Source organism: Bicyclus anynana, chromosome 3 (assembly GCF_947172395.1).
Source record: "Bicyclus anynana chromosome 3, ilBicAnyn1.1, whole genome shotgun sequence".
Taxonomy (NCBI): Eukaryota; Metazoa; Arthropoda; class Insecta; order Lepidoptera; family Nymphalidae; genus Bicyclus; species Bicyclus anynana.
In genome coordinates, this window is record NC_069085.1 from 8,822,103 (window position 1) to 8,842,335 (window position 20,233).

General features: G+C 32.7%; 3 protein-coding genes across 3 annotated transcripts; 1 reads left to right on the forward strand and 2 right to left on the reverse strand.

Moving 5' to 3' along the window:
* Nucleotides 1-2,195: 2,195 nt before the first annotated feature.
* On the reverse strand, nucleotides 2,196-5,905 carry LOC112046666 (zinc finger and BTB domain-containing protein 14). Its single transcript, XM_024083379.2, has 2 exons — nucleotides 5,004-5,905; nucleotides 2,196-4,366 (listed from the first exon to the last, which is right to left on the reverse strand). The coding sequence occupies exons 1-2, from the start codon at nucleotides 5,731-5,733 to the stop codon at nucleotides 4,113-4,115; spliced, it is 984 nt and encodes a 327-aa protein (XP_023939147.2). The 5' UTR covers nucleotides 5,734-5,905; the 3' UTR covers nucleotides 2,196-4,112.
* A 1,534-nt stretch (nucleotides 5,906-7,439) lies between these two features.
* LOC112046661 (geranylgeranyl transferase type-2 subunit alpha) lies at nucleotides 7,440-15,633 on the forward strand. The gene is made up of 10 exons (XM_024083372.2): nucleotides 7,440-7,796; nucleotides 7,877-7,987; nucleotides 9,018-9,133; nucleotides 9,751-9,947; nucleotides 10,638-10,799; nucleotides 11,440-11,553; nucleotides 11,943-12,169; nucleotides 12,991-13,171; nucleotides 13,762-14,087; nucleotides 15,162-15,633. The coding sequence occupies exons 1-10, from the start codon at nucleotides 7,794-7,796 to the stop codon at nucleotides 15,312-15,314; spliced, it is 1,590 nt and encodes a 529-aa protein (XP_023939140.2). The 5' UTR covers nucleotides 7,440-7,793; the 3' UTR covers nucleotides 15,315-15,633.
* Nucleotides 15,634-16,592: 959 nt separating this feature from the next.
* On the reverse strand, nucleotides 16,593-19,369 carry LOC112046660 (exonuclease mut-7 homolog). Its single transcript, XM_024083371.2, has one exon. The coding sequence runs from the start codon at nucleotides 19,182-19,184 to the stop codon at nucleotides 16,608-16,610; it is 2,577 nt and encodes an 858-aa protein (XP_023939139.2). The 5' UTR covers nucleotides 19,185-19,369; the 3' UTR covers nucleotides 16,593-16,607.
* Between the last annotated feature and the right edge of the window lie 864 nt (nucleotides 19,370-20,233).

Consider the following 20,233-nt stretch of genomic DNA (forward strand, 5'->3'; position numbering starts at 1 on the left):
ATTATTGAACCACCACCCCGCCGTGATGAATCCGACCGCTCTTACCGTTGAACTATTGAGGCTTCTACCAACGCTTTGGAGTGATTCATTCCTGGGTGTTTTCTCCAGCGAATGAGTGTCGTAGTAACAGTAGGTTAAAAGGGTGAGGTTGGCTAGGCTTTTAGGTATAGGTACCACAAAAAGGCTCCGGTCCTATCTTTGGTATCCTAGCGCCTAGTTTTGCAAGTTGGTCTACTTTTTCGTTGCCAAGTTTTCCTGCATGCCCTGGGACCCAACGAAGGATGATTACGGTTACCCAAGTTATTTTGACTTTGCCTTAGACTTGGCTCTTAGACTATTAATTCTCGGAAGTCCTTAGTCCTCACAAACCAGCATTTTCTTAAAATGCATGGTCTAGTATTAGTAGTAGTCCCGAGTGCGATTAAAAAAGCTGAAATTAAAAAACCGACCAAGTGCGTGTTGGGCCACGCGCAGTGTAGAGTTCCGTAGATTATTTTTTTAATTTTCTCTTGATCTTGATTTCTAATCCATTCTGTAATGCACAAAAATACCGATAGCGATACCGGAACCTTACCACACTATGGGATAGACCATAAAAAGGGGAGGGGGACACTTGACTCAAAAATTAACTCTTAAAATCTTAATATTTTACAAACGGAACCCTAAATCGAAATTTGTTGGTAGTACCCTTCACAACTTTTAAAGAACTATCAACTTAACTTAACTTATAAAGAGCAAAAAAAATCATACCTAAAAAATATTTTTCAAGATTTTATTGTACGACTTTGTTCACGTTTTTAATATACATCATTATCAACCCATATACGGCTCACTGCTGAGCTCGAGTCTCCTCTTAGAATGAGAGGGGTAATATACATACTCATATTTAATATACATACTCATGCTAATTTATAGTTTTCTAGTATAAACAGACTGCGTTAAACCGCGGACAGACAGACGGACATGGCGAAGCTCCTTGTGGACTACGGAATTCTAATAAATGACGGCGCTAGTGACGTAAGACGTACATATGGATATGGTACCATAGTGGCGGATTTACAAATTTGCCGCCAGTAGGCTATTGAATTTTTGCAGCCCCTACTGAACTCTGAAATTCGATAGTTTAGTTTAGAACCTAGTTCGTAATCAATACAATTAGGTACCATAAATTGGGTCAATAAAATTGCAAGGTTTAATATTTCATTAGTAGGACTATACAGGACGTATTGGACTAATACTAAAATTATCGTTACATTATCTTTAGATCTGTAGAAGAGAAATTTTTTGAGTCGAATATTCCGCCCCCTAGGCTCCAGCTTACTTAGCCTACTGCTAAATCCACCACTGATCTATGTATGGTACCTAGACAGAGAAAAAATAGACGTATTCGATTTTGAAATCACAACATTTAAACACTCAGGTGGGGATCGAACCCTAGACCCTGCGCACTAAATTTCTTCCCCTTAACCGAGGAGTTACTAAGGGCTGAATATAATGTCACGTATTATAAACTCCAGATCCAGATTTTGCTTAATCAACCTTACGTCACAATATCTATAACTAATTTTATAGAGGTAATGTTTGTGTTGTTGTAGTGGGTTATCTCTGGATCTACTTAAACCGATTTTGAAAATTTCACTAAGAAACACCACTAGAAAGCCACGTCATTTGTGAGTGTCATAGGCTATATTTTATCCCCGTATTCTCATAGCAACGGGATCTACACGGGTGAAACCGCGGGGCGTCAGCTAGTATAATCAATAGTAGAGTTTGGCTAATGAAAGTAGAGACTGAAATCGCCCGCCAAATTAAAAAAAAATCGAAGAATTAAATTCTGAAAATTCTAGTGTTATTCAAAATAACTGAGTTTATTACTTATTTATAGATGGTAATGTATTCACAAACAAAAAAAAATAAACATGTTTTTTTAATTTGTTCAAAAGATTTTTCAATTAAGCGGTCGATTTCAGTCACTACTTTCACTGGCCAGACACTACAAGCTTACACCTATTGAAAAAAATATCAGATATTTGATTTTTGTATTCTCTTTTTTTATTTAATATATTTTTTTGTAACTTTATTTATATACAGACATTAAAACACCAGCTACTAATCTCTTAATACATTATTATTAAAAAGAACAAGCAACTTACTCTTATATATTTAAATCAGGTAATGTCAAATTAAAAACGAACTAATATAAACAGTTTATTAAAACAATTACATAGACTAGTATAAAAAATAGCCAAAATTACAGAACTGAGCATAGTGTGTTTGTGACTTTGATATGGAAATTTAAATATACAGACACACACAACTTTTACATTTATCAGTTATTTAGCAATATGGTTATATTTATAATACCAACAACTCTTAGAATAACTATTTAAAAACATTGTAAAGAAAATGCTTTTTTTTTCAAAAGTTATTTTGAATTTTATAGTAATTATTAAATAATTTTATATTTATGTATGTTATGATTAATAAATGAATAGTTGAATTGAACTTTAACCACTAATGGCCCTTGGCCAGTAATAAACCATTCACGCCACCTTATATAGCTTCACAAGCCCATTCTTTGCCGACCATGTGTTATATTACAAGACAGCCACCATTGGCTAAACTTAATATTGCAGAACGTTATAAATTGCGAAAAACAACTAACCATAATTGTAACATACAGTAAAAATCTTAACACATGTGAATATTTCAGACACACCATACTTCTATCCACATGTTAAGGCCAGATAAAGAAGACAGATATAAGGTTACAGATAATAATTAGGCTTCATTTACACGAGCGGCAAATCTACCGACGACCACAGTCGACTGCAGTCTCGGCGGTCGACGGCGGTCGCCGACTGAAGTCGACTCCCATTGGCTGCCGCCGAGACGTCGCTGAGTGCATTCTTCGGTAGCAGCTGCCGCTCGTGTAAATGAACACTTAATAACATACAACTAAGAGTCAGCAGATGTCATAAATAATTTATTATATCTTTATTTATTCAGAAAGGAACTATGTGCTGTTCTCACACTGTGATGCAGAATTAAACTTTAAAAGCTTCTTATTTGTGGGTTATGTAAACATTTTTACTATTACCTGGTGAAATACAATCAGTTTCCATTATTCTCTATGAAAATTGTATACCCCATTTGTAAGAGTTATAGCATCTATGCTAGCTAAGCTAGTGCTAACACATACATCGCATTCATGGAACTTATCTACCACAAACTCAGACAAATTAGATCTGGACCTGACAAGTATAAGATCAACTATTAATTTTTTTATTGAAAGAGCTCCCCAAAAAACTGGTTGTGCAGTGTAGTTGAATAGTGCAAAAAACGATCAACAACTTTTAGTTTACTAAAAGATGAAGTTATTTACCTGTGTCAAATTTGAAATAGAAACAATACCTAAAAAGTATTGATTCTTCAGCCCTAACAGCTAATCATATATCAATTATAATTGAATATTTTGTGATTCAAATTTTATAGTTGTTTTGTTCTGTTGCAGCGTAAGACCACAAAAAATATTTATTGGTGTTAAATATTTTTGATATGTAAATTTACCTCACCTACCTCCAAAAACAACAAGACAATAATTTTGTTGGTGAATTTGAATGCGATGCTACTTCATAGTTGATTACCACAAACAAATAGCTTAAATGATATATTTTTATTTTCTTGTTCAATTGTTACCTTGTCTGACTCCAGAAGTCTTTCCTAAAATAGTCCTACGTACCTTTGATACCTCGATAGGACATTACAGATTCAAAATATACAAAGTAAATATTACTGATTTATCAGCAACTTCCTACCCTAGAGTATTAATTACATATGATATATCATTTATTGAGACTGACAGGAAATCTCCATAGTTTATATTTATTTATTTATAAAATATTCATCTTGATTAAACACTTACCTTACCTAATAAATTTTTCTCAATGTTCCTTTTATGATATCTGTATTCTTGTGTAATAAAGATAAATTCTGAGTAGATTACAAATTTAGACATATAATTACAGGGTCACTATTTTGTCTACACATAAAAGATATTTTGCACCAGGAGCCGGTGTACTGTGGCAACATTCGTCACCACTACATTTATACTAAATATTGTGAGTAAATTGCTTGGGTCCAACACTGTCGCTGTTGTTCTTGTATCTAATCTCTTTTATAGTTAACTGTTTCCCCTGGTGGATTCTTTGTAGATGGCTTCTCATGTCGTAGGAGCGTGAAAATGACCTGTGACACACTGGGCATTGTGTTTTACCTGCGTGCGAGTCTTTATGCAACGTTAAGGATGTAGGGTGCTTAAAACCTTTAGGGCACAACTGACATCGAAACTTGGCCAGGTCTGATTCTGTAAACAATAAATACATCAAGAATGTGGATAATTTGTTAGGAACAGAGCATTCTTTACTAAAATTAATGAAATGATTAAACTACTTTAAATTTTGACATATAATCTTAACTACACAAATTCTTAAGTTGAATTAGGTAGATAGTTGAATAATTACACATTACAACTGTCATGTCTTGCTACAGTGCTCACCACAGATCTTTGTGTTTGTGAAGTTAGCACCAATGAATCAATAACAGTACAAACAGCGGAGTGGGGAGATTTGCATCTGTATGATTGTGCATTACTCATTCCGCAACTAACTTCACAAACATAAAAATCCATAGCGAGCAGTGTACCTAGCTCAATAAACATTATCTAAATAATAAATCATATTATGTAAACATAATAAACATGGTTTTTTTTGTTTTTATACCATAAGCATTGTTAATGATTTCAAAAGAAGTATAAAAATAAATTAGAAAGGTATATATAAACTAATATTATAAAGAGGAAGTTTGTGGTATTGTAGTGGATAATCTATGGGTCTACCGAACCAACTTTGAAAATTATTTTACCACTAGAAAGCTATGTTATTTATTAGTGCCATTAGCTATATTTTATCCCCATTTTGCTAGTATATAATAATACTACAAACCTGTACTACTTTTATCTGATAAATCTTCAACTGAAGTCTGTGTGTCCACTTGCATTTCTTCACTAGATGTGCCTTGTTTTGATTTTGTGACACTGTTATCTGTTTTGGATGTCTCAGGTTGGGGCTCTTGGACCTCAACGTCATTATCTTGTATAGCTGCAACATTATCTTGGGTAGCTACTGCGTTATCTTGTGTAGCTGTTGTGTTCTCTTGTGGAATGTTGTCACCTCTGCTCCATGGTAATATCGTCAAGTTTACGGGTTCTTCAACAAGAACGGGTGCAGGAGCGTCATTGACTCTATTTGATTTAGAACTCAAGTCCAATGAATTACTCTCACTGATTCTTAACTGGTTACTCGACGTTTCTTCCTCCACGTTGTCAGTCAAACCCTTTACTTCTAAAAGCTCCGCAGTTATTAGAAAAGATTCCAACTGCTCTTGAAATATATTCACCTCACCGTGATACATGAAGTTGATAATTGCATTGAGATCGTCAAATTTAAAGTTTCTAAATATAATGACAGGATGCTGGCAGGGATTTTCTTTAAATATTTGTCTAAAATAACTACTGCACGCTGATAGTAACATTTTGTGGGCTCGTATTTTGCCACCATCACAACATAGGGTTACGTCCACCAAGTCATTTTCAAATCTCAGTGCATTAAATGCCTCCGTTACGTGAGTAACATAATTATTCCATCGGAGTGAAAACTGTGGTGCGTTATTCATTTTCACATTAAACTTAAATCTTATAAATTAAATTGGAATTCTAAGAATTTACTTTAAAAGTTGGTTAAAAAGAAAAAGATAAAATGTAAGCAATAAACAATGACATTTGACAATAACTACTTTCTTTTAGATTTAGAAACTGGCAGAGCGGCTCTAGCTCGGAGTTCAAGTCTTTTGAGAAAAATAATGGATAATGTTATTAATTAGTAAGCAAAATCATTTGAAACTTCGTTACATTAGAGCTTTTTTTAAACAGATACCTAATGTATCTATTTAAAAAAAAGCTTTTTGTTTTATTTAAAAATACCAAATAGTTATGATTTTACATGCATTCAAAGTTCGCTTAAATATTGACTCCCGCAAACGGTCGCGATATTGTACGTGACGTCATCACACAACATTTGCTCACCTGTTATTTCGTACTTCTGCTTAACCTACTGACGAACAAATGGTTAAAATTGAATTTTTTTTTGGGTTGAAAAGCCCATTTTTCGAGGAAGGCTATAAACTACATAAGATCAAGCGATCAAAAATGTGGCCAAAACGGGGAAAATAATGTTCGGTCAAATGTTGTATGATGACGTCACGCCGTTAAACGCGAGCTGATCACCACGCGCTCACTTTAAAATTCTATATCTCGGGAATTTATTAATGTATCGAAATAATTCTTTCACTAGTATTTTTTATTTTCAACGGAGAATACAGAAAGCTATCATTTAAAAATAGTCAACATTCTCCATTTTTGGGCAATAAATCCAAAAATTGTTCGTACGCGAATAAAATACTAAAGTAGTTCGAACTAGGCCACAATATTCGTTGATTTCTGATCTTTTTTGTCAGAGGGGTAACGTCTAGCGAGGCAGGTTTGTATATAATTTAGGGATGAAACGATACGAGTAAATACAAGTACGTACTCGATACTTTTGCGTCGATACCAAGTACTTTTAGTATCGATACTTTGAAATTAAGAATCGAGTGGGTATCGGTCAAAAGTACTCATATCAGTAAACCAATGTCACTATTTTGTTTTAACATTGATAATTGAAAATTGCATATTTTAAATTGAAATTATTGAAGGCATCCTAGCCTTAGTTTTGTTTGTGTAGTTGGCAAGCTTGTTTGTCTATGCCACTTCACTTAAATTTAACTAGGAAACGTTTGGAAAAATTAATATTTTTGGAAAGCACTACAAAGACAGGCTTTTTCATAAATGTACTTAACAATAAAGAATACCTAGTACATGTTACGGTTTTTACTCAAAAATTTCCAAAAACGATTCGATACGAGTAAGTATCGATACTTTTCAACTGATACCGAGTAAGAGTCGATACTTGACGACCGATACAGTATCGAGTAAAAGTATCGATACCTCAATGGTATCGTTTCATCCCTAATATAATTTGTCTGAGTTTAACCTAAAATTAAAAAATAAATGTTTTTTATTTACACCACTTTGTATTGTTTACATCAACGCTCAAAAAGCTTTATAATTCATTTGTCTTGAGATTTATGGTTGCACGCTCGCAAGCAACGAGAAAAACGGCGTCGGTGAGCATAATCGTCAGAATCCACAAGTGGAACGTAGCATTTGTTTATGATTGTGTTCTCTGTTGACGAGACGGTCTCAAAATAGATAAAATTCAGAGCCATAAAGTGTGTCTTGCTTTTTACTAATTTATAGTGATCTGTGGTCTTGCTTGTGATTGACAGTGATTGACAGCTGTCAGGTGTCATTGGTTCTAAATTTTAATTCTTTTTTTCGAATAAAATTAAATGTTAAATTACAGTTACTATTTTATTAATTGATTAGAAAGACATTTGTAATTGTAATACAATTACAAAAACATAGTTCGCTTAAGTAAAAGACTGAAAGGCTAGGCTTCATTGAAAGAGATTTCATAATCATTTGTGCCTTTGTACACACACTTATTACTGCTTTTAATCAAGCACTGATTTTATATTATACTCAGTGGTTACTACTATTAATTAGTACCTTGGAAATGCTATATCACTAATTAGGGGCTGACCAGACTAGTATCCCTTCCTGGAACACTGATAAAATGGTACTTGACATTTCTGTTTAGCCAAATAAAATTTTCTTGTTTTATCAATAGTAAGTATTTATAATTGATTATGATTACAGCATGGAAGAATTAAAGTTCGAACAACTGAAGAGGAAAAGGCTAGAAAAGAGAAAGAAAGGCAAGAGAAACTTAAAGTCTTTAAACATGCTATGCAGAAGATTCTATATAAAGTGAGATAATTTCTTTTTATTATTAACTTTTACCTATTATTTAACCTTTGTAGATTACATCACACTATCAATAATATATCAAGTTAATTTGCTATAAAACATGGCTAAAACTCATGTAATGCAACATCAAAGTATGCCCAACTAGTTTTTCAACATGTTTTATAGTAAATTAATACAAATAACACTCACAATAGTTTAAATTCTAAAACATATTAAGTTGTACTGAACTTGTAAAACTGTGGTAAACTTGATTGTAGAAGCATAAAATATAACTTGGACATAATACCTATTTACTTTTAAGAAATGGATATGGGGAGTTTGCTTATGGCTGTATAATTGAGTACTTCAAATAATATTACAAGTCTTTCTATAGAAAGTATAATAAACTCAGAAAGACTTGACTATTAATAAATGACTAATGAATTTCATCAAAGTAGGACCCAATTTTTACAATTTTTACAAGCAATCTTATTAAATCCAGGAGGTTTTTAATTAGACTATGTTGTTAGACACATATGTTATGAAAATTACTATGAAATCCTCTGGGATTTTACAAAATGCTGTAAATTTTGTCATTTAGAACCAAAGACAAGAGTACATTTGTCTTGGACCAGACATATTCCTGTATGAAATCTTTTGACAATAAAATGAACAGCTTGTGTGTAAAACTGAAGGAACATTCTTTAACAAAACCTCACTTCAGATACTACACACAATCATACTTGTTCTGTCATATTAATACTACATTCAAAACCAAACAGACTTCCTGTGGCTCTAATATGCAACCAATGAGATCATCTTGTGAAGAGAAATGGGGAACATTCAACCAAAGGCAGTGTAACCGGAAGTACTACCATCTCTTTAATTTTGTTGGGACAAAAGATCTGGACTGGGAGAACTGCTGCCATTGGACAATTATTTGTCTGTTTCTCTACACTTGGTTGGATGTTAGTGCCTCAGGAATAGATTGACTTTACTATTGTGTTCGAAAATATCTCTCAATAGTGACTCTTTTAATAATTTTCTTTAGAGAAAACAAGGTGAACAGGATGATGAACAGTTAGAAATCACTGGAAAGGTACTATCATCAAACCCAGACATTTATACACTGTGGAACATCAGGCGAGAAATACTAATTCTTTTCAGGTAAATATGTTTTATACTAGCCGACGCCCCGCAGTTTCATCTGCATAGATCCCATTCCCTTAGGGATAAAATTCAGGGATAAAATTTAACCTATGACACTTACAAATAATGTGGCTTTCTAGTGGTAAAAGAAATTTCAAATTTGGTTCAGTAAATCCAGAGATTACTTCTTTACCACTTTATAATTTTAGTATGGATGATTTTCTGTTTTTAATATCTATGATATTATTAGATATTAAAATGTATTATTTAAAGAAAGGTACATTAAGACTATAAGATATTACTTGAAAATGTATATTTAATTTTAGAAAGGTATATAATTTAGAGACATACCATACCATACTAAGTTTGTTGTCTTAGTATGATGCCTTGTAGGGGATTTCAGTCTGATCAGCAAATAAACTCCTACTTGAGTTTTCTACATCCAGAAACTCTGTGTGACTTGTTTAATATTCTCAGGGTCACCATTCCAGGACCTTGGGACCTCAACATCCATCATAGGGAATTATTTCATGTACAGAATGACCTCTACAGATTTATTATAAGTATAGATAAATTAAATAAAAAAAATTTATAGTCATTAATTATTACATGTTAAACAATGCTTATCATTACAGTAAAACGAAAAATGAAGAAGAAATGTCCAAAATATATGATACAGAGTTGAACTTAACAGAGTACTGTCTCAAAATTAATCCAAAGTCCTATTGTTCCTGGCACCAAAGAGAATGGGTTTTGACTTCAAGACCTAATCCAGATTGGAAAAAAGAACTGGAACTGTGTAACACATACCTCAAGTATGACGAGAGAAACTGTATGTTATGTTTGTTACTTTATTTTTTCATTTTATGTGTGTTTACTACTGTTTATTAGAAAGTTTGTCTAAATCTACTCTGAAACGGCTTAATGAATATTAAGAGAACAAAATAGGTTTATTGAAAATTTATATATTTATATTGCCCTTGCTTCTTTTTGACATGACTAAATGTTACATCTTTTTCCATTCACTTTGGTGGAAATCAAACCGAACACCTCTCTTGTCTATTCTCATGGCTTTAAAGCTGTTCAACATTTTACAATATTAAACATTTATATATCATGATTAAACATTAGGAAAAGTACCTAATCACATTATTTTAATTGATACAAATAATTTAATAGATTATTCATCATCATCAAAAGTTAAATTTTTCACATATAAACACAGGGTCATGAGATCTGAAAGTACACAGACAAACCACTGAATTAACGAGCTAGTAAATCAATCTATCAATTAATTATTATCATTATTTCTGTTTTGTCTTGTATTTCCTTCTTCTTTCATGATGATCAAATTGTTGATTGTATCTCTCATTATCAACATATTATTAGTTGTCGAAGCTTTAGCGTTTATAGAAAGAGAATCGACGTGCCTCAAGGCTAAGGCCCCTGGGCTTTTCCCTAGTAAAGTTCGCCGCTCTGTGCAATATTACCTGTTTTATTATTAATATAATTTAAATTTCAGTTCACACATGGGATTATCGCCGGTTCGTGGTGAGCCAGTTCAAGCCGCCACTGCAAGAGGAGTTTGACTTCACCACTGAAAAGTTATATGACAATTTCTCAAATTATTCAGCTTGGCATTATAGAAGCAAAATGTTAGTTGAATTATATCCTGATGTAAAAGGTTAATTACAATTTTTACACAGTTGTGACCAACATCTTGCTATACATCGATCGTAGATCGTTAGATGGCCCTCAAAGCGTCGCGGATGTGTCATTGGTCGCACATTGAGTTCGTCATCACTCGTAACACATTTCTCTTTATTCATGCTGTGGCTTGTGTTTTTACACTTCCAAAATGAAAACGAAGGCATAATTACAGGATTAAAATTAAAAAAAAACGGTAAATATTTTTTTAAGTTTACGTCCACTCACAGCATGCGCTTGTTACGTACTAAGATACTAGATGTGCGTGCACGTGTTTGGGTAATGACATAAAATTGTGCGTTATTTAGTATGGAGGGGCCCATCTAACGATTTATATAGATGTTGCTAAAGATAAACTTAATTTATGCCCTATTTAAGCTTTAATGTTTAAATAATATTCGTTTGGAGCTGAAAACAACACTACTTCAATGTGGCTTAGTTATCAGACGTTATTGATAGTGGCCGGAACTGACGGCTAAGTATGCTCTCCGAAAATAAAGCTAAGGGTGTAACTCCACAACACTGTAAATTTCTGGGAAGAAAGAAAAGCCCAATTTAGAACTTGAGCTAGCCCCTGCATTCTTTAAAGTTACAGCATATTGACTTATTATTTTCAGGAGGAAGACCCATACAAGATAATCATCACAAACATGAGCTAAAAATGGTTCAGAGCGCAGCGTTTACAGATCCTGATGATACCAGTGCATGGTTTTATCAAAGATGGTTACTAGGTTAGTAGGAATTCCCAATGTGTTGATATGGCGACCCAGCACAATCTCCACTAGATGGACAATAAGATCTTTATCTTTAGATACTCTATAGCTCAATGGTGAAGCGGTCGGACTAATCATCAAGGAGTGGTCCTTCCGAGTCTGACCGCTTCACCCATTGGACTATTGTTGTACGCACTCTTAATACAGTCTTTCCCGACCAATTGGAGAAGAATAGGAGTATAAATGTACATGACACTAATATACAGTGCAAATTGAACCTAGAAACTTTATTAAGACTACAAGACATTACTTGAAAATATATATTTAATTTTATTTAATAATAAGTCATGTTTAAAAGATTAGCCAAATATTCTATATAGTAAAAAAAAAATATTATTTCTTTACAGGTGCAGTAAAAGTCACAATTCAACTTGTTTCATATACTGTGACACCATTAAAGACAACACTCGCTTGGAGTAGAAAAGTTTCTAACAACTATATAAATAGCAATGTTAACATATACTTTAACAACCAATTGGTTGAAGGCAAGTGGATCCCGTGCACCGGTCTCGAATATGATGATTTATGGATTTTTGAACATAATCAAGAAGTTAGCGATAATATGGACATTAAGGTAAACAGAAAATAATGTATGTATCAGTTCTGATGCACAACTGGAGTTTACTGCTCAAGTATAATTGGGTTAATTCTTAAAAATATTTTTTGTACTTGGCAATATTTTGATAATTATTGAATTTCTTGGAATTCTGCTTTACTGAATATTCTGGACTTAGGTTGTACCCAGGTACCCAGTACTAATATTATAAAAATATGATAAGTTAGTGACTGAAGATGTTACTGCCCTGTTTATTTTTGCCAGAACGTAAGGGCGGTAAAAATAAATCAGAGTGTGTTGATAGTTGAAAAAACAAAAATTTGTGACAAAAGCTGTTTTTCCCCTGACCCCTTCATATTTTTATCAAATTCAAAATTATTTATTTCAAGTAGGCTCAGTTTACAAGCACTTTTAAAACGTCAGTTGACTATTTGTAAAGATTCTATCACCAGTTTGGAAGGCAGGTTCTGCTGAGAAGAACCGGCAAGAAACTCAATTCTTATAGTTTTACTTCCTCCTCCAAGCACTCCAAGCACTTTTATCATTAAGTAACTCATCAATGGTGAAGTACCTTGTTTACTTATAAATTATAACTTTAAAATACAAAAATACTTGGATGTAAAATAACAATGATGAGCTTAGGTTATATGTATATACATATTGTTATAATATAAAAGAATAATTTATTTATTAATTTTATTAGTTTTAAATACAATAGAGTTAAATTAATTAAAGTAAATTAAATTTTTTGGGACAATCTTACATAAATTGTCAGAGAATGGATTGAATTTGAAGCAGGTCAATGAGTCACAACATAAATGTATATTTAATATTTTCAGGTAGAGCATGGTGTTGGTGATGAAAAGCAAATAATTAACAGTGAGAAGTATCAACCTTGTACATATGTGGGTAAAAACAAAATATTCTTCAAAAACCAATATTCTCAGCCTGTAATAGAAGAGCTGAATGAACAACTTGATTCATGTCGTCAGCTGCTTGCGTTAGAACCAGATAATAAATGTAAGTTATTAAAATGCCTATTGACATATCACATATTATATATTTTGATGGCCTCCGTAGTGCAGTGGTATGCGCGGTGGATTTATAAGTCGGAGGTCCTGGGTTCCCCGGCTGGCCCGATTGAGGTTTTCTTAATTGGTCCAGGTCTGCTTGCTACCGGCAAGCGACTTAGCGTTCCGGTACGATGCCATGTAGAAAGAGAGAGGGGTGTGAATATTCATTCTCATCCTAACAAGTTTGCCCGCTTCCATTTTAGATTGCATCGTCTTACCATCAGGGAGATTGTAGTCAAAGGCTAACTTGTAAAGAATAAAAAAAAAATATCACAAGGGCCTGCGATAGCCAGACATACCTCATTTTAATAAGGCCTAGCTAATGCCCAAGATTTCGTCCACATGAAATTCAGTTTTTTACAAATCCCTCCATCCAAATGATGCATATTTGAGTGGGTCCCTGGATAGTTTGAAAATACAATTGAACCCAGTATATGTCAACAACATCTGATGTAATATTAATTTGGTAGTACAATTTAGTGCATACTTTATAATATTTGTTCTACCTAATTATTATACTTAGACTTTTTGTTTTAGGGACATTACTAACTACAACATTCTTCTTGTACTGTATTGATGCAAATCTGTATCACAAAGAAATCATGGTGAATCTTGAAACTTTGAAAGATTTGGACTCTCAAAGGGCTGGATATTACAGTGATTTAATATCAAAATGGAGTATTGAACAACAGCTACCTCAAGATTATAATTCCAACAGTCTAGAATATAAAATATCTTTTAGTCAAAAAATAACAAGTTTACCTCATTTAAATTATTACAGTTATTGTCAAGTTGTTGACCTATCCAACCAGGCTCTGACATCAAGAATACTGCCAACATTAACAAAACTGCAACATTGTAAGGTATTAGATTCCTTTTCCCTTTAATTGAATCGTCGTCGTCGTAGTCGTTATCAACCCTTGTACGGCTCACTGCTGAGCTCGAGTCTCCTCTCAGAATGAGAGGGGTTAGGCCAATAGTCCGACTTCACACACGCAGATAATTGAGAAATTCTCTGGTATGCAGGTTTCCTCACGATGTTTTCCTTCACCGTTTGGGACACGTGATATTTAATTTCTTAAAATGCAATTAACTGAAAAGTTGGAGGTGCATGCCCCAGACCGGATTCGAACCTACACCCTCCGGAATCAGATGCAGAGGTCATATCCACTGGGCTATCACGGCTCTAATGTAATTGAATAATAAAGGTCAAATTTAAACAATGGCATTATATTTAATACTGTCAGATTTTTATCTTTACATCAAATCTGCTTCAATTAGAGCTACTCACTTGATTTACCTGCAAAAGTTGCATGAAAATCGGTCTGTTAGTTTGTGAATGATACACGATGCTATAAAGTGAACATGCCAGCTTAAGACAAGCTCAATGTTCAAGATAACTAATATTGGTTATTAGATTATTTAGCTCATAGAGCTATATGAAATTACTGTGCAGTACTGATGTCTTTGAAAACTCATTAAGGTTTTTAGAACGTTTTATTATATTTAGACACAGATTAAACAGATAGAGCGCACGGAACACGATGGTGTCGTAGCCGCTCCAAATACAAAATTCAAAAACGAATACATTCTCAAGTCAGTACGACACCAAGCGTCGCATCAGTAACTTTCAATGTTTTTGAAGAAAAATGACGTCTTGTGTTTTTAAATATTTTAAAAACTCTTTACAAAAACTAAAGAGATAAGATGCGAGTATTTTTTTATTTCTAGTTATTGATTATTATATTAATTTACATAATTTTTGTTAGTGTTAAATTTTGAAATACAAATTATGAAGAAAGTTTGTGCAGATGTCAAGGAGACGCGTAAGGGTTGTGGGTTTCACCGATTTCACCACGTTGCTTGTAAAGAGCTTGGATCACTTTGGATCATTCTTTACTCTCGTGTATTTAAATTGATAAATTGTTTTTTTATAGGTACTGAATTTATCAAGCAACAAAATAAACACATTAGATGGATTTCCTGATATAGATTTGGAAGAGTTGCATTTAGAAGATAATATTGAATTAGACAAAATGGAGGTGGAAGTTTTTAAACACAAACACAAATTTATGAAAATATACTTTTAATTATAATCTAATTTCTAAAAGGAAATGATTGTTTAAACAATACTATGCAAAATAAGTTTTATAATGCACAAAATTATGTACTATGGTGCAATTAATTATTTTAGATACAGCTTTACCAATAAGGCTTTTCATGTTTTAAAACTTTATTGTGATTTTTTCCATTAAAAATAGTTTAAAAAATTTACATTTCAGTTTCCAACCAAAAGACCTATTGGAATAGCTAAAATAAAAAAAAAAATATATGTAATAACACTTATCAACATTATCAAAACTATGTAAATAGCAGAGTGTTTAATAAAAATTTTAATAACTGCCTAGATTTATCAGTTCTCTATTTTCACTAAGCCAGTATTAAAATGATTACTAAAACTTTTGCCAGAAACCTTTTACTTTCATTCCATTTAACAAAGATTTGGCTTTAGCAGTTGGCAGTAAATTTTTTTTTTTTGCTGTATTTAAATGTATGACAGCCTATATAGGAATGGGCTTGCTTAGAAGGTGCCTCATTTTTTACTACAAAATATCTACATATAGGTTTTACAGAACATGGAAGCTGTATTTCATGACTGTTATTAACATCCCCACTCAATGAATGCCAAACACAACTTCTGAGCACTTAATCCAAGTAGTTGCATTTGTAAATTCAACCTTAAACTCAATCCTTAAGGTTGAATTTGCTCTGAATTTGGGATTTTATTGAATAATGGATTATATTTAAAGGCCTTTAGGTATAATTTTCTTTACCAATAATTCTAAAATTGTCAAAGCAAAAGTGGTTAGTTTCTAAGTGAAATTTTCTTTATGATTGTGCGTCCTTTTATTATAAGAGGTCAATGCCGTTATTTTAGTACAAATATTGCCAAACATCCATCCTTAAGTGGAATATCCTTTGTAATAATAACATTTCAAAATAACAACTTATTTAAGAAAAACAAAAAAATATCTTTATGCCTTACAAAATATAACAACTAATTAACAAAAAAATGTGGCCTATATTACTTAAAGACTGACAGAACTGAAAACTCTTATTAGGTACCTACTATTGAATTTGTACATTTTCAATTTGAACTTAGATATTATTTTTTATGCATATGTTATTAACTCATATTCGGCTCACTGTTGAGCTCGAGTCTCTTCTCAGAATGAGAGGGGTTAGGCCAATAGTCCACCACGCTGGCCCAATGTGGATTGGCAGACTTCACAGACTGATAATTAAGAAAATTCTCTGGTATGCAGATTTCCTCACAATGTTTTTCCTTCACCATTTGAGAATTTAAAAAAAATTATTAGTCTTTAGGTGGTAGAATGTCCACTGTGTCCACTAGTACCTATTAATGGTGAGATTAATTCCCAAACAGACCTTAATAAAGGATCTTCATCCCAATATAATTTTCCACAATTTTCACAAAGAGTTGCAGGTTTGCCAGATGTTGAGAGCCTTTGAATATTGCTAATGTATTGTATTTTTGCACCTTTGCTAGTAACACACGATTCTGATAATACCTTACTATTTGATTGTGCTGTGTGGGTTTTTGTGTTTACAGGTTGGTACAAACAAAAATCATCTCCATCAGAATCACTAAGGAAGTTATCACAATATGCATCATCTTCTTCATTATCACTAGCATGTCTAATATTTACTTTATTGTTACTGGAAGCACCATATTTCTTACACAACTCCATCACTGCATTTGGAGAAAGAATTTTCAATTCTTTTTCATTACAATTTAAACATCTATTTAAAAGATCACTTTGCTTAACTATAATGTTAAAACTAGATAATACTTTATGTAACTGGTCTTTGACAGCGGTACATTTACATATGTCCAATATGAAATTTTGAGAGTATTTTACAGTTGGCGTTAATTTTAACTTGGATGTTAAAATTAATCGATCTTCTGACAAAGCTAAATTAATTGTATCATGCCAATATGTTGTCGGCGAAGTAGCCATGGTATCAATATCACAGTACCTCAAATATGGTAACAAGTGTGATAAGTCAGACTCTACCAGTATTTTTACATCTTTACTTAGTCTTTGGAAATCCTTAACGGATGCTTGTATTCTATCAGCGACTTTATTTTTCTTTGTAGTCTTGATTTTTTTCTCTATCATCACATAATTACATATTTCCTCGAAATTAATATGCTGTTCTAAACACAACTTTTGTAGGTATTTGTAAATTTCTAGTAATACATATGCATCAATAGCAGCATAATTTATTTGTGTTTGTCTCAATGGTCTTAGTTCCCAGTTAGAACACTGCTCAGACTTTTCTACTGGTACACCAAAGCAAGCTTGCACTATGGAAGTTAAACTGTTGCCTCCAGTGTCACTATCGCTAGGCAAAGATAGTCCAAGATTTATAACACTTTTCCATAATAAACTTAAGTCTAAGAAGCCTTCACCTTTTACTTTTATACTGCCCAGCCCATTTACTGAAGCTTTAATTTCTTTCAGGTCTTGTTCAAGGCCAAATCCTAGTTTAATTATTTCAGCATTGTCTAATACTGATTTATTAAACCTGTACCAGAAGCTTGTATACTGCTTACTATTCAATATTATTGTATCAATCAAATAGATATAGTCAAAAGTAGCAATTTGAATTAGAGCAACTTGAGACTGTACCGCCCCAAAAGATGGTTTCCATTCACAGTCCATGCTCAGTATGCTACAGTTGACTAAAGTTGTAACAACATCATAGAATTTTTCAGCTGTATCAATGAATATTATGTTGTTTTGTGGCACAGGAAGTTTGTAGAAGTTGTGTGTGGCATTTTCTTGATCCCAATTTTCATCCACTGGAGGAACTTCTTGTAATGACAAGTTTTTTAAAGCCAACGGCAAACTATTGTCAGGTATCTTAAAGTGTGAAGCCCATTTTAAGGCCTCATTTGTATCATAATCTACCAGCATATCAATAAATTCTTGAGCGCACCCACTCTGTTGAAGGGAATCTTTAACTAAATCGTCCCACACTGAAGAGCTTACATTATTTTCTACATATTTTTGATGAATCAGATATCTCAGCCCCCCAGTTGTGCGATTCTTACTGAGATTTTTACAACTTTCTACTGGAATATTAAATTTATTACATAGCCGTCCAACTAATTTTCCAAGGGGTTTGTAATGAATTTTGTCATACTTTACATGACTGACTTTATTATCTTCTATGTATTTTTGTGCATAATCTTTGACACTTAAATTCTTGTCCAATAACCTGTCTAAAAATAATAACAGTGGTTTTACTTGCTTTGGACACTCTGATAAATATTCATCAATCATATTAGCTTTATCTTGAAGAATGAATGGAAACAGGAGGTCTTCTACAGGTATGTCATCATACAGCTTCATCGCTATTACTATCTGTGATGCTAGTTTACTGTTGTCATTTTTTATCATTCCCTGAACAATTGGTAGAATAATTTCCTTGATTGTGTGGACGTGGTATGTATTTATCATTAATTTAAGAAACTGCGCGCTTCTTTGACTTATGGAAATGTGAAAAGCAGGAAGCTTCAATGTATCAGTTGGTGTTTTGCCATTAAGTTGAGCCCATTGTGCTAAGGTCTCTATAATATAATATGGCAGTGTTTTACACTTACTATCTTTGAATTCTTCACATTTGACACTGCAAACCAAAGCCACTGTGTAAGGATCTTCTGTAATCTGAAACAAACTGTTAAAGTGGCCGTCTGTAGCAGGACATTTTTTCCAAGTTTTCCAGTGCTGTTTCAAGTGATTGAACCACAGTTGAACAGTTTCATCGAGATCTGTATTTACACCTAAATTTCGAAGAGATTCTTCAGTGGAAGGAACAATTTTGATGATTTGATCTTTATGTACAAGTTGTTTTAAATCGACTTCCATTGTAATTATTATCAGAAATATAATACTTTAAGCGATCATATTTTTTCAAAAATTGAAATATATTATAAATAATTATTTTTTTACTTTATTTTGTTAAAATTCTGCCTGCAATTCACAAAACTTGAGACCACTGCAAAATTGTAAATTGTAAAACACGGAAAGCAAAATGCACAAACGTCAAATGAACACAAAATGCACAGACTAATCACCACAGAGAACAAAATACAAATGAAAGATAACCGCTTACCCATACAAATCACAAATATTTTACATAAAGTTAAATTAATCATAAATACTCATAGATAGTAAATAGATTAGGAATACATTTACAATTTAACTTTATTTAAAGTCCCAAAGTCGGCCTTTATTATTTATCATTTATAAGCAGAACGTTAATATTATTTACGGATAGAACATACAAATTGCTGTTTAGAAAATAATTTTCAGAAGTATATGAAATAATTAGGTAGGTATATCGGATAAAACACAAAAAAATGTTTACAATGTTTTTGGTAGGTACTCCACTTACTCCCTACCTAAATAAAATCAAGAAAATGTAGTTATGATAAAATAATACGAAGTCATAAACACGGTTTAAAACTGAATAAAATTATTCTTTTTTGGGATTTTAAACGGGTCTTTTTGTTTTAAATGGAATGGTTTATTTGATTTTAAACCGGCCTTACATCTATGGTTAGGATCCATAAGTGGAACGTAGCCTTTATTGACGGGACAAAACTGTACCAGGCCTGGAACCCAGAGCTTTGAATGAATTGAAGCAAGCTATTTAAAAAAAAAATGGAATTTTGTCTTGTCATCAAAGATTACAGTATATTATTGGAAATAGATAGGCAGCTCGAACTTTTTTCTGAACGAATGTGATAGCGCCATCTAGTGACTAGATACGGTATTTTTAGTATAGAAAAAGTATAAAAATAATAATGCATATTTTCTGTAAAGCAGAGACATTTTTGATTTTGTAATAGTTGAAGAAACCAATTGAGAAAAATAAAAAAAAAGACAAAAAGTTTTCCTTTGTTACCCCCGGG

Excerpts from the sequence above, each read along its gene's own strand:
- LOC112046661 (XM_024083372.2), top strand. Across the intron at positions 13,172-13,761 it reads GTTAGAACCAGATAATAAAT|GGACATTACTAACTACAACA; the intron begins GTAAGTTATTAA and ends TTTTTGTTTTAG. Across the intron at positions 14,088-15,161 it reads CAAAACTGCAACATTGTAAG|GTACTGAATTTATCAAGCAA; the intron begins GTATTAGATTCC and ends GTTTTTTTATAG.
- LOC112046666 (XM_024083379.2), bottom strand. The coding sequence starts at position 5,733 with ATGAATAACGCACCACAGTTTTCACTCCGATGGAATAATTATGTTACT. Across the intron at positions 4,367-5,003 it reads ATCAGATAAAAGTAGTACAG|AATCAGACCTGGCCAAGTTT; the intron begins GTTTGTAGTATT and ends TATTGTTTACAG.
- LOC112046660 (XM_024083371.2), bottom strand. The coding sequence starts at position 19,184 with ATGGAAGTCGATTTAAAACAACTTGTACATAAAGATCAAATCATCAAA.